Source organism: Branchiostoma floridae, chromosome 7 (genome assembly GCF_000003815.2).
Source record: "Branchiostoma floridae strain S238N-H82 chromosome 7, Bfl_VNyyK, whole genome shotgun sequence".
Classification (NCBI taxonomy): Eukaryota; Metazoa; Chordata; class Leptocardii; order Amphioxiformes; family Branchiostomatidae; genus Branchiostoma; species Branchiostoma floridae.
The window spans coordinates 14268823-14282821 of NC_049985.1; the positions used below are offsets into that span (position 1 = coordinate 14268823).

Below are 13999 nucleotides of genomic sequence, written 5' to 3' on the forward strand. Positions count from 1 at the left end.
AGCAGAAGCTAGGTACTCATTTTCACCTGATGAAAGTGAGGGCACAAGATCGGTGACATGGCAGGTTTCGAAATCGGGACTTCTTGGGCCTGAGGCCAACCTGCTGCTGATTATGCCACACGATCTCACATCGACTGGAGAACGTAGCTAGACTAACTGTTCTTACATGTTTTTATGCAGAATGTCGAGCTGGCCGGCTCGAAGGACCTCGTCATCGCGAATGAACACGCCGAGATGCCGACGAAGGTTGTGGAGATGCCTAGCACGAAATTATGAGAAGTCTTACCGTGATTTTGCATACTGAGGGGCAATCAAATGAAGACGTTGTGTTGGATAAAATTAGGATCAGATGGTGATTTTATGTTCTATAACTGCCAATGCTGTACGCTGACTATTACAAAATACTTAACATTTAGAATGCCAACAACATTACACGACTGCGACACAGAAATAAAGACATCGTCCTCAAGATGCAAAGAAATATTGTCTCTTCTATTAAGTAAGTTATATGGTACCTGTTTAGATACGTGTCATATGTACTAGAATGTACGGGTAGCTTTAGTAACTTTTGCCATGATACAGGCATTAGTTTCAATGGTTTAACTATGGGTGGAGCCACGCCTTTCGTAGTGTTGTCCTTCCTGTGAGGGTTTGTAGTCTCCCCTTGCAGCTTGACTTGTCTGTCGTTGTTCCATCAAATAGGGACACAAAATATTTAACTATTTTATAATTTTTTTCTATGGTGGTCAATTAGACAAAGAAAAAATGAGCTTCTTCTTACGGCGAGGACAAACAAGGATTACCATTTTAACTTGAAAGTTCATCTGTGTTGGTACAAGTCATTCTTGAAATAGTTGAACTGTAATTTCCAACACCAAAATTGGACTCACCCAAATTTTCGACTGTACAGCATCAGTCTTTGTCAAGGAATGAACAATCCACTGCTGTTGTGACGTCACGTTATGTAGATAGAACACGTGACTCAGTAAGCAGTGGATTATAGGTTGCAGGAAGTCTATGGAAGTCTATCCTTGTAGCACCTAAGGACAAAACCCCTAAAGAACAAAAGTGTGGTGTCATCTATCATATTAAGTGCCAAGGACAGAACATCAGGGGCCCTTTTACAGAAACCTATATTGGGGAGACTGAGAGATCACTTAAGACCAGGTTCCTTGAGCACAAACGCAAGAGTTCAAAAACCTCAGAAGTTTCCCAACATATACACATAGAATCGCCGGGTCATTCAGTGTCACTAGACAAAGTTGAAATTTTGGACACAGAACCAGACTTTTTCGCCAGAGGGATTAAAGAAGCAATCTACATCCGGGCTCTACAACCATCCCTGAACAGAGACGGTGGGCGCCATAGACTTCCTGCAACCTATAATCCACTGCTTACTGAGTCACGTGTTCTATCTACATAACGTGACGTCACAACAGCAGTGGATTGTTCATTCCTTGACAAAGACTGATGCTGTACAGTCGAAAATTTGGGTGAGTCCAATTTTGGTGTTGGAAATTACAGTTCAACTATTTCAAGAAGGATTACCATTATTCAATTGCAATCTTACGTTTGCTAGAAGGATGACGAAATCTATGTTGTATGTTTATTTGAGAAGTGTATCATATCTGTGGCAGATATCTACCGCGGCACATGTCAAACCTCTCACTGCTAACCCAAGGTTACCGATCTTCAGGGGCGGATTCTCAATAGTCATCGTTGTCATGGTGAACAGTTCCTCACCTGTCAATCAAACTGGCACCTACCAGCTCTGCCCGAGCAGTGGGTCAGAAAATGCATCCGCACAGGTGGGAACATATCCTGGTTATCATCCATGGGTTCCATCACTTTCTTTAACACACAAGGAAGTTAATTCTAAATTTAGGGTTCAGACTTTTGTAAGATACCGACTGATAAGTATCTAATACCAGCTCAAAAAAGAACAAGAAACAGTCATGACTTCAAGTACCAGAGTTTCCAAGCTAGGATTGATGTGTTCAAAAATTCGTATTTTCCCAGAACTATCGTAGATTGGAATTTGTTATCACCAAGCACAGTAGGGGCATCTTCTCTGGATAGTTTTAAAAAACGATTGCAGATAGATGTGCAAAAGTTAGGTGTGACGGATCGTTCAGTGTAATATAACCAGCTGCTGCCGCACCGCGTGCCTGCGAAGCTGGTGTGTTACGCCGAATGGCGGTTATACCGGCTATATAGATACAGATACAGATACAAGATAATGACATAGTAATACATACATACATACATACATACATACATAATCATACTCTTGTCGAGTTGTAGCATTAACAAAGATAATGACATCGGGTCCCAAAGACATCTTGTTTACTAATAGGAATAGTCAATATGATGTTAATTACAGCTTTGTGATGTTAACTATAGCTTTGTGACTGTATGTGTTGATGGTCCACTGCTTGTCAAATTGTGATAATTTCTACTGTTGTATGAGCAGAACGATCAAGGGGAACTGGACTGGACTGAGAGCATACAGGGAGTTCTACTTGGTTCCTACTTTTACGGCTACATCGTCACACAGGTGAGCAATTGAGAGCCTATAGATTTTTTGGACATACATCGTACATTCGATACCAACTCGACCAACAACATAGTTATGTTTACCTTCATGGAAGGGAAACATATTGCTTTTGCTACGTTTCTTCCTATCCGATTCTTCTCAAAACAACTAAGGTTAATGGCATTTACTGGACGGCGGTCACCACGTTACTAGTGGTGTACATGTGTCAGAAATCCTGTGGGGTTCAATTACATAATGCAGCAACTGGCAGCTAAAAGAGACCTGGAGAGACTTGTCATCCTGTACAATGAATGTGTTTGAGTATACAATGGATATGTTTGAGTATGACTTAAGAGAGATGTGGATTATTTGGCTAGACCATGTGAAGGTCCGCGAGGTAACCTATATTCGTTGTTTTTGAAAAAGGGTATTTACAGATATCAAATCGAAGGACCGTGCTTTCATCTTCCATGTGGAACCACAGTTGGAAGCCACCTTCACGACGTCCAATTGCAATATTTTGAAAATACATTTTGTATTGCAATTTGTTTAAATATCCTGTTTTTAAAACAACGTATAACGTTATTGCGTACGCCGCGGATAAAGGTATTACATGTTGAGTTGAATTGTCTGTTACTCGGATCGAGTTGATTGTCCGTGGTGTGCAAACATTTCTTTATCTCTCCTAATAGGTCTTAGGTGGCTTGTTAGAGCAGAAGTTTGGCGGCAAGATTGTGTACGGCATGAGCATGTTGGTTACAGGGGCTCTGAACGCTCTCAGTCCTGTGGCCTCGCGGACGAGTCCTTGGGCGATGTTTGCTGTCAGATTCTCCATGGGATTGGTGTCGGTAAGTTATACACGTAACGTTATATCCTTAACCTTACATAACGTCAACAATAAAAGTGCGTTATATACTTCAGACAAATTTGAGAGCACATGTGTTTTCGTGAAAATGATTATGATATTTGCAATTTTATGAGATTGCACAGTCAATTCCACATTACCAAAGGGCGTTTCTTGCCTTTTGTTCTAATATTTTGGAAACTTTTGTTGCAATTTTACTCTGATAAGAATGAATGACCTTTATTGTACATTTGTGCTCAAACAAAGTACAGGTCGTAGCGCTAGTGATAAGGTACAATTTTGACAAAAAAGGTATCTTATCATCTCTACATATGCTAATACATTCAAGTATGTACAAGTTCAACTTCTTCTCGCTTCTTAAAACAGCTATATCATAAACATAAGGACAAATGGAATCAATAATATATGGTTTATCTAATTGCATGAGAAATATGAATTTTTCCGTGGTATTCAAGTATCGGAAATTTGGGAACATATGTTGTATATTTTGAAAAAGGACGTTTCTTTCGTTGTTGTATAAAGTACAGTCAACAATAAAGTGACACTCATCCTCTATCTTATTCAAGTTACAGTATTGGCAGATTCTTTCTTCCAGAGGAATGTGGTTATGTCGGCCTTTTTCAATGTGAAGTTTATGTGAACTAATGCGGAGCTTTGTGATGGCTGTTCTGTGCCGAATGTTTGCAATCTTTAAGTATTTCTCGTCGTTGTAAGTAGTCTTAAGTAATCTGTATGTTCGTAATTTATTGTTGTTGCGCATTGCTGTTACGAAAGATTGAAGGTACATATCTTTTAAACGTTGGTCGATGGATGGAATTATTTGTGATGGATTTAGGACAGATGATATGGGAGAATGCCAGACATAGCCAAAACCACATTCCTCTGGCGTCTTGCGGACTCCAGAAGCCCAGCATTTAGCGCCTAATGTGTCCAGTTCAAGTTTACACAAAAGAGCGTCTACTGATAGACTATTCCAACATAGATTCATCATTTGTTGCAACGTGTTCGAATATTGATACAATATTTTGTAACTGGGTCAGTGGGCTTGGAAGAGGGCGATTCACACATCCCTGCCAAGTGCACGAAATGGTGTCTGTCTGCCAGACTTTACTAACCACCATTCTACTCAAGGGAGTGTTGTTCCCCACATTATACGGAGTCTGGAGCCGATGGGCACCTCTTGCCGAAAGGACCAGCCTTCTGGCAATCTGCTACATAGGTAATAACTTGAAACGTTCGGTTCCTCGGTTGAAAAATATCACACTCTATCGTACTCCCGAATGATGTTGTGACCAGCTTGAATAGTATGAAAGGTAGTACAAAAGAGCACGTAAGCGTGATTTAAGCTATTTATGATTTATTCATACCTTTGCATTAGCCTTTGCATTGACGTGGTCTGTTTTGTCCAATCGTCACATCAATGTAGGAGCGCCCCTTGGTAACGTCATCAACTACCCACTGGCGTCCTTTCTAGCGGACGAGTTGGGCTGGGAGTATATCTTCTATGTTCCTGGTAAGAACACATGTTGAAACTGTAATAATATATTTCAATACAAGGAATTCAAAGTTGTGTATTTGCAGAGAAAACGACACGGTATGCATGTGAAAAGGTATTACGTACTGATATAAAAATCTAACATTTTTTGTCCACAATTTTTTCCGGTACAGAGGTAATATGTGTTTTTGGTTGAGACTATAGGTTTTTTGGTTGAGATTATATGTTTGTAGTTCAGTGAAAGATTTTGGTGGAATTAGCAGCTGTTTTCGATTCATTAGCTGGCACCCTTCAACCTGAATCAATGGTTTTAAGTGATCCAATTGACTTCTTCGGCTTTTGCTCATAGCTGGTCTTGTAGCTGCCTGGTTCGTGGCATGGCTTCTTCTGGCTTATGACTCGCCTGCGAAACATCCACGGATCCTGGAGAAAGAACAGAAGTACATAGAAGATAGCACCGGAATGAGGGAACGGCAGGTAGCAAGTGATTTGTTATTTCAATCTTTTTCTGACTTATGTTTTGATTGATAGAACATATATATTTATATATATTATTTTGAGATGAAAACATACACTATTCTTCTCTGACAGAAACCAAAAGTTTCTTGGCCGAAGTGTTGTCACCTTGTAACCCTAACCCTAACCCTAACCCTAACCCTAACCCTATATAACCCTAACCCTAACCCCTAACCCCTAACCCCTAGTCATAGTCATAGTCATAGTCATAACCCCAACCCTAATCATAACCCTCTTCTTTACATATAGCCTGCCTTGTTACATGTATCTCTTGTCGGTGCCTTTGGATAGGTCAAGTGAGCGCCAAAAAAATTATAGTACGGTACTTACTTTAGCATTGCTTCAAACCACTGTTCTATCAATAAGGAACTAAGAATTCATAAGATTTTGTTTGACATCAACAGAAACCAGCAGTTCCTTGGCTGAAAGTTCTCACATCGCCTTCCGTTTGGGCACTCGTCATTGGACAGTTCAGTTCGAACTGGGGAATCTACTTTCTGACTACCCAACTGCCGAACTACATGCAGAATGTGTTGGGATTCAACATCAGAACGGTACGTCTTGGTGTTCTCAGTTACTCAATAACATTTTTCTGTGTCCGTTCGTCTATAGGTCCCCTCTATGTGATTTACGTGCAAACAATATGACAAGAGATACTATCTCGTGGCGCGGACTAGGCTGAGATCATTAGGTCATGATGCGAACAGCGGGGAGTCGAGATGTTGGCAGATGAGAAACGTTTAGTTGTTTAAAAAGAATCCCCTCATCAAACGTTGACGTCAAGGGGGTACAGAAGTCTTACATAACGCCATTTAAGTCCCATTCCCTTCTCTAGAACGGCTTGCTGTCTGCTCTTCCGTTCGTCCTTTCCATGGTCACCATGATGGCCTCAAGCGTTGCAGCTGACCGCTTGATTCAAGGCGGGAAAATCCCCAAGGTGTGGATAAGAAGGGGATTCGTTATCACAGGTAAGATGTGCAGCAACTCAAGATCAAGTTTCTAAAACCTCAGTTCTAAGCTATATGATTATGAGCACACTGACGTCCGGTATGATTTGACTTATGTACTTTCTATACAGCATTTTCCGGCAACGTGATCTGCGGAGTGATCCTGGCAAACCTGACTGGATGTAACCCGGTCGTCGCTGTCTCCCTGCTGTGTATAACAGAGGGTTTCAACGGGCTGACTGTGGCAGGATTCCGGGCCGTCCATGTTGAGTTCGCGCCAAGGTTCAGCGGAGTGACCTTCGCTCTGGCCAACGTTGGGGCAACATTTGCTGGTATCCTCGCTCCGCTGTTGGTCGGATTTGTCACCGATAATGATGTTAGTACGAGAAATTTTGTACCGTAACTAGTCATTAGCCCTAGCTCATCTTACACAAACAACAATGTCATTCTTTCTAATATACATATATATATATATATATATATATATATATATATATATATATATATATGGACAGATATTATACTACATTTAACAATTTATTTTATCTCAGTGCTAACGTTGCACCATTACCATCTATGTAAACAGTATGAAATCATGAATGCTGGTTGACTCTTCCAGCCAACCCCTGCCGCCTGGTCCACAATCTTCTACATAGGAGCGGCTATTCAGGGCGTGGGAGGGATTTTCACCGCGGTGTTCTTGCGCACTGACGTCCAGTCCTGGGCTCGGGGAGAGGGCGACAAAGGATCCTTTGATAAGGTTAGTACCGAAGGCTTCCTTATGGTGATAAGTACAGAAAAATAACATTTAAGTTATCTTGTGATGACGAGACGCGATTCGACCCGAGCAACCATGCTGTTTAGCTAGCGAAGTTCTTGAGTTAGTCCATCAACCGATAGAGCAGATTTGGATTTGGTTACAAATAAACATTTTCTTTAGACCGACTTCATACGCATCTTAAGTCTTCCGAGTGATGCGATAACAGGCATGCTCCTACTCTTTTTCGAAAGGTGTGGTGGGTTCTTTAACTCTCCATTTTATGTCCTATCCGAGATCTCCATTTTACGTCCTATTCGAGGGACGCCCCTACCAGAAGCTAGGTAGTCATTTTCACCTGAGTGAAGTGAGGAAAGTCTTTCCCAAGAGTACAAGATCGGTGACATGGCACCTCTTGAGCCTGAGCCCAATCCGGCGCTGCCGATCACGCCAAACGATCTCACATCGACTGGAGAACGTAGCCAGACTAACTGTTCTTACATGTTTTTATGCAGAATGTCGAGCTGGCCGGCTCGAAGGACCTTGTAATCGCCAATGAACACGCCGAGATGCCGATGAATATTGTGGAGATGCCTAACACGAAATTATGAGAAGACTTGCTATGATTCTGCATACTGAGGGGCAATCAAATGACGAAGTTGTGTTGGATAAAATTAGTGCTAGCTCGTGATTTTATGTGCTATAACTGCCAATGCTGTCCGCTGGCTATTATAAAATACTTGATATTACAATCCCAACAACAATATACGACTGCGACGCAGAAATAGAGACATCGTCCTCAAGATGCAAAGAAATACTGTCTCTTCTATGTAAGTTATATGGTACCTGTTTAGATACGTGTCATATGTACTAGAATGTACGGGTAGCTTTATTAACTTTTGCCATGCTAGCATTGTTATACAGACAATAGTTTCAATGCTTTAACTATGGATGGAGCCACGCCTTTCGTAGTGTTGTCCCTCGTATGAGGGTTTGTAGTCTCCCCGTCCAGCTAGACTTGTCTGTGGTTGTACCATAGATGAAATACGGACACAAATTACAACAATTTTCTATGGTGGTCAAAGAAACAAAGAAAAATTATACTTCTCCGTACGGCGAGGACTTGGGTGAAAAAGTTGTGTTTGTTTGCATTGCAAACAAAGATTATCACTACTTATTTGCAATCTTGAGCTTGCTACAGGGACGACAAAAAACCATGTCGCATGTTTATGTGCATGTTTATATCTGTGACAGATATTACCGCGACACAAGTCAAACCTCTCAAAGCTGCCATGGTTACCACTCGAGTTTGACATCAAGCTTGTTTGACAGCCGTTGTTACAGCTTCGGCCTTTTGTTAGCCAAACATTACAAATGTAAACCTACATGTATACGCCCCGTACGACGCAAGTTAAAAATGAGGCCGTGATCTACTTGTAATGGTCCAAAGGTGAGAGTATTATGCTTAGTCATTCCACGCACATGCAACGTGTGATCCAAAGCAGTGATAACATAGTGAAGTCACGTGAGGCCAAAGTCGGTGGCTGGTACACTCCTGCACTTAAAGTTTAAGTTCCGATCTATCGGTCTGTCAGAGCACCAATGCTGTCAGGGACGCAAGTTTGTTAGCTGCACGTCCTGAGGCTGTAAATGTAAAGGTATGTCTATCAGAAATAGTACACAGCATATGTTGCCTTCTTTGAGTTCATATAGCACACTTTTCGGATTTTTACTATGGTCATTGTAATTTTTTAACACATAACTAACGTGATATACATTGTGTCTGGCAGAACAGTGGAAAATGGATGCAATGGGAAAGGACATGACGTCATCAGATGCTGGCGGCAAAACTGAGACAAAGTCAGAGCGGGACTCTGAGAAAGGAAGCTGTTGTTTGGTATGTAGGGCACATGTAATATTTTACGTGTCTATAATATACTCTAATAACTTAAAACTTTCTGTATATATCATTTACCATAAAAATATGACGTTTTAAGAACGATTTGCATGAACACCTTCAAACAGCTGTTCCTTCATAAGTTAGGTATGAACTGAACTCTAAATTTGAGTCCATCGTGAACCTACCCAGATATTGCTCTTCAGTTTTTTTGCCATTCCTTTGCAAATCAGTGTCTTCAAAAGCCTATCTCATTTATACCTCCGTTCTACTAAGACGGCGTTCTCGCAGCACTCTCTCTGCGACCTAAAATTTGACATATTGCTCAGCAAATTGTGAAAAAAAAGAAACGAATCTTTTTACATTTTGTATGTTTTGTTGTCTTCTCGGTCACACTTTTACATTTTGTATGATGTACCCAGTGTGAAATTGAAGGTTACAAATATCCTTACAGGTCGCAGTGAGAGCGCATCGCAATCGCCGTCTAGTGGAAAGGGGGCCTAATATATACTCTGTGTCAGTGTATGCACATAATGCTTTATGGGCTTTGGTGCCATTTGTTTGATCACATTAAAAGCATGTTTCATGTTGAACCATATTTGTAAGAAGTGTACTATGTAAGATTACAACGTTGACACGATAAATTTGACTTCCCATTGAGTGATTGACATTTTCCTCTCACATAATCGTAACATCGTTCTGCTGTTTGTACTTCAGCTGGCCGACAGAGTCCCGGCTCGGTACGTCTTGGCCGTCCTGTTTTTCTTTGGCCACATCGCAATGATGACCTTCAGGAGTGGATTCTCAATAGCCATCGTTGTCATGGTGAACAGTTCCTCACCTGTCAATCAAACTAACACCTACCTGCTCTGTCCGAGCAGTGGGTCAGGAAATACATCCGCACAGGTGGGAACATATCCTGGTTATCATCCAATTACTTTCTTTAACACACAAAGAAAATAATTTAAATTTCAAGGTTCAGACTTTTGCAAGACAATGACAACGTGCCCCAAAGGAATCTCGTTTCCTGTTAGGAATATATAGCCAATGTGATGTTAGACCATCTACTAATTATAGATTTGTGACTGTATGTGCTGATGGAATGCTGTTTGTCAAATTGTGATGATTTCTATGGTTGCATGTGCAGAACAATCAAGGGGAACTGGACTGGAGTGAGAGCATAAAGGGAGTTCTACTTGGTGCCTACTTCTACGGCTACATCGTCACACAGGTGAGCATCTGAGAGCCTATAGATTTATGGGACATACATCGTACATTCCATACCAGCTCGGCCAACATCATAGTTATGTTTACCTTGATGGAAGGGAAATATATTGCTTTTCCTACGTGTGATAATTGTTTCTTCCTCCTTTCTCTTCTTCCTCTTTTCCAAACTACTACGGTTAATGACATTTACCAAACAGCGGTTACTGGAGGTGTTTCGGACACCCTGTGGTGTTCAATTGCATAATGTAGCAACTGGCTGATATTCTAGAGTTGGAGGGACTTGTCATCCTATACAATGGATGTGTTTGAGTATACAATGGTCCTTGGATTTGTTTGAGTATGACTTAAGAGAGAGGTGGATTATTTGGCTAGACCATGTGAAGGTAAACACTGTGTATTGGCTTTCAAATATTAACACTATGTTACCTTTATCCGCGGGGTAACCTATATTCGTTGTTTTTAAAACAGGGTATTTAGAGATATCAAATCGAAGGACCGTGGTTTCATCTTTCATATGGAACCGCAGTTGGAAACCACCGTCGGAACGTCCAACTGCAATATTTTGAAAATACATTTTGTATTGCAGTTTGAAACAATCTTCCATCGACTTGATATACCTAAATATTCTGTTTTTCAAACAACGTATATTGCGTACGCCGCGGACATGGATACAGGTGAACTAGCGTTACCTGTTGAGTCGATTTATCTGTTACTCGGAGTTGATTTTCCTTGGTGTGCAAACATTTCTTTATCTCTCCTAATAGGTCTTAGGTGGCTTGTTAGAGCAGAAGTTTGGCGGCAAGATTGTGTACGGCACCAGCATGTTGGTTACAGCGGCTCTGAACGCTCTCGGTCCCGTGGCCTCTCGGACGAGTCCTTGGGCGATGTTTGCCGTCAGGTTCTCTATGGGACTGGTGTCGGTAAGTTATACACGTATATCTGTAATCTTACATAAAGTTGACAATAAAAGTACGTTATATACTTCAAACAAATTTGAGAGCACATGTGTTTTCGTGAAAATGATTATGATCTTTGTAATTTGATGAGATTATACAGTCAATTCCACATTACCAAGAGGGCGTTCCTTGCCTTTTGTTCTAACATTTTGGAAATTTTTGTAGCAATCTTGCTCTGATAAGTAACAGTCTAGAACTAGTTATAACATCTGTGTGACGTTCTAACTATTTTCTGCTGTATTCATACATGTTAGAAACATTTCTAACATCAATTACATTATTTCTGTTAGTTTCTAAACCGTTCCAACATACATTCATCATTTGTTGTAACATGTTCGAACATTGATACAATAATCTGTAACTGGGTCAATGGGCTGACAATTTCACACATCCCTGCACAAAATTATGTCTGTCTGCCAGATGTACATGTAACTAACAACCCTTCTACTCCAGGGAGTGTTGTTCCCCACATTATACGGAGTCTGGAGCCGATGGGCACCTCTTACCGAAAGGACCAGCCTTCTGGCAATCTGTTACATAGGTAATAACTTCAAACGTTCGGTTCCTCTGTTGAAAAATATCACACTCTATCGTGCTCATGAATGATATTGTGGCCAGCTTGAATAGTATGAAAGGTAGTACAAAAGAGCACGTAAGCGTGATTTAAGCTATTTAAATAAGCGATTTATTCATACCTTTGCCTTTGCATTAGCCTTTGCATTGATGTGGTCTGTTTTGTCCAATCGTCACATCAATGTAGGGATACCTCTCGGTAACATCATCAACTACCCACTGGCGTCCTACCTAGCTGACGAGTTGGGCTGGGAGTATATCTTCTATGTTCCTGGTAAGAACACATGTTGAAACTGTAATAATCTCTTTCAATACAAGGAAGTTGTGTTTTTGCAGAGAAAACGACACGGTATGCATGTGAATAGGTATTACGTACTGATATCAAATCAAACGTGTTTGCCACGTACTGTTTTTTTCGGTACAGAGGCAATATGTATTTGTGGTTGACACTACAAATTTTTTGGTTGAGATTATATGTTTGTAGTTCAGTGAAAAAGTTTGGTGGAATTAGCAGCTGTTTTCGGTTCATTACGTGGTCAATGGTTTTAAGTGGTCTAATTGACTTCTTCGGCCTTTGTTCGAATTCATAGGAGGTCTTGTAGCAGCATGGTTCGTGGCATGGCTTCTCCTGGCTTACGACTCGCCTGCGAAACATCCACGGATCCTGGAGGAAGAACAGAAGTACATAGAAGATAGCACCGGAATGAGGGAACGACAGGTAGCAAGTGATTTGTTCTGACTCATGTTTTGATTGATGTAATGATTTTGAGCTGAAAACATTTTTTTTGCATAATTACAAACCCTTATTTTTCTCTGACAGAAACTAAACGTTTCTTGGCTGACAGTGTTGTCACTTCCGGTCTCACCCTAACCCTAACCCTAACCCTAACCCTAACCCTAACCCTAACCCTAACCCCCTAACCCTAACTCATATATCCCTAACGCTAACCCTAGTCCTAACCCTAACCCTAACCCTAACCCTAACCCTAACCCTAACCCTAACCCTAACCCTAACCCTAACCCTAACCCTAACCCTCTTCTTTAGATATAGCCTGTCTTGTTACGTGTATGTCTTGCTACCGGTGCACAGTGCAGATTTATTTACAGTAGATATACGTTAGAATTGCTTCAAACCGTTGACAACTGTTCTATCAAAAAGGAACTAAGAGTCATTAGATTTTGTTTGACATGAACAGACACCAGCAGTTCCTTGGCTGAAAGTTCTCACATCGCCTTCCGTTTGGGCACTCATCATTGGACAGTTCAGTTCGAACTGGGGAATCTACTTTCTGACTACCCAACTGCCGAACTACATGCAAAATGTGTTGGGATTCAACATCAGAACGGTACGTCGTGATGTTCTCAGTTGCTCAATAACATTTTTCTGTGTCCGTTCGTCTATAGGTCCCCGTTATGTGACTTACGTGCAAACAATATGACAAGAGATACTATCTCGTGGCGCGGACTAGCGACTGAGTCATTAGGTCACGATGCGAACAGCGGGGAGTCGAGATGTTGGCAGATTAGAAACGTTTAGTTGTTTAAAAAGAATCCCCTCACCAAACGTTGACGTCAGGGGGGTACAGAAGTCTTACATAACGCCATTTAAGTCCCATTCCCTTCTCTAGAACGGCTTGCTGTCTGCTCTTCCGTTCGTCCTTTCCATGGTCACCATGTTGACGTCTAGCGTTGCAGCTGACCGCCTGATTCAAGGCGGGAAAATCCCCAAGGTGTGGATAAGAAGGGGATTCGTTATCATAGGTAAGATTTGCGGCAACTCAAGATCACATTTTTAAAACCTCAGTTATCTAATCAAGAAATATGACATAATGAGCGCACTAGTTCTGTATGATTTTGACTAATGTGCTCTCTACTCAGGATTTTCCGGCACGGTGATCTGCGGAGTGATCCTGGCGAACCTGACTGGATGTAACCCGGCCGTCGCTGTCTCCCTGCTGTGTATAACAGAGGGTTTCAACGGGATGACGGTGGCGGGATTTCGCGCCGTCCATGTTGAATTCGCGCCCAGGTTCAGCGGAGTGACCTTCGCTCTGGCCAACGTTGCGGCTACAGTTGCTGGTATCTTCGCTCCGCTGTTGGTCGGATTCATCACCGATAATGATGTTAGTACGAGAAAGTTTGTACCGTAACTAGTCATTAGCCCTAGCTCATCTTACACAAACAACAATGACATTCTCTCTAATATATATATATAATATAATATATATGT

General features: G+C 41.4%; 3 protein-coding genes across 3 annotated transcripts in view; all 3 read left to right on the forward strand.

The window, feature by feature from the left end:
- LOC118419950 (sialin-like) overlaps nucleotides 1-456 on the forward strand; it is a 7090-nt gene extending 6634 nt beyond the window's left edge. The window contains exon 12 of the mRNA XM_035826643.1: nucleotides 181-456. Within this exon, the coding sequence (XP_035682536.1) occupies nucleotides 181-276 (96 nt within the window). The 3' untranslated portion in view covers nucleotides 277-456. The remainder of the gene's footprint in view (nucleotides 1-180) is intronic.
- LOC118419947 (sialin-like) overlaps nucleotides 1-7868 on the forward strand; it is a 25023-nt gene extending 17155 nt beyond the window's left edge. The window contains exons 11-12 of the mRNA XM_035826638.1: nucleotides 6979-7119; nucleotides 7632-7868. Of these exons, the coding sequence (XP_035682531.1) occupies nucleotides 6979-7119; nucleotides 7632-7727 (237 nt within the window). The 3' untranslated portion in view covers nucleotides 7728-7868. The remainder of the gene's footprint in view (nucleotides 1-6978; nucleotides 7120-7631) is intronic.
- Nucleotides 7869-8622: 754 nt separating this feature from the next.
- LOC118419951 (sialin-like) overlaps nucleotides 8623-13999 on the forward strand; it is a 6717-nt gene continuing 1340 nt past the window's right edge. The window contains exons 1-11 of the mRNA XM_035826644.1: nucleotides 8623-8774; nucleotides 8907-9013; nucleotides 9731-9919; nucleotides 10161-10244; nucleotides 11005-11160; nucleotides 11650-11737; nucleotides 11957-12043; nucleotides 12360-12487; nucleotides 12966-13115; nucleotides 13398-13530; nucleotides 13648-13892. Of these exons, the coding sequence (XP_035682537.1) occupies nucleotides 8918-9013; nucleotides 9731-9919; nucleotides 10161-10244; nucleotides 11005-11160; nucleotides 11650-11737; nucleotides 11957-12043; nucleotides 12360-12487; nucleotides 12966-13115; nucleotides 13398-13530; nucleotides 13648-13892 (1356 nt within the window). The 5' untranslated portion in view covers nucleotides 8623-8774; nucleotides 8907-8917. The remainder of the gene's footprint in view (nucleotides 8775-8906; nucleotides 9014-9730; nucleotides 9920-10160; nucleotides 10245-11004; nucleotides 11161-11649; nucleotides 11738-11956; nucleotides 12044-12359; nucleotides 12488-12965; nucleotides 13116-13397; nucleotides 13531-13647; nucleotides 13893-13999) is intronic.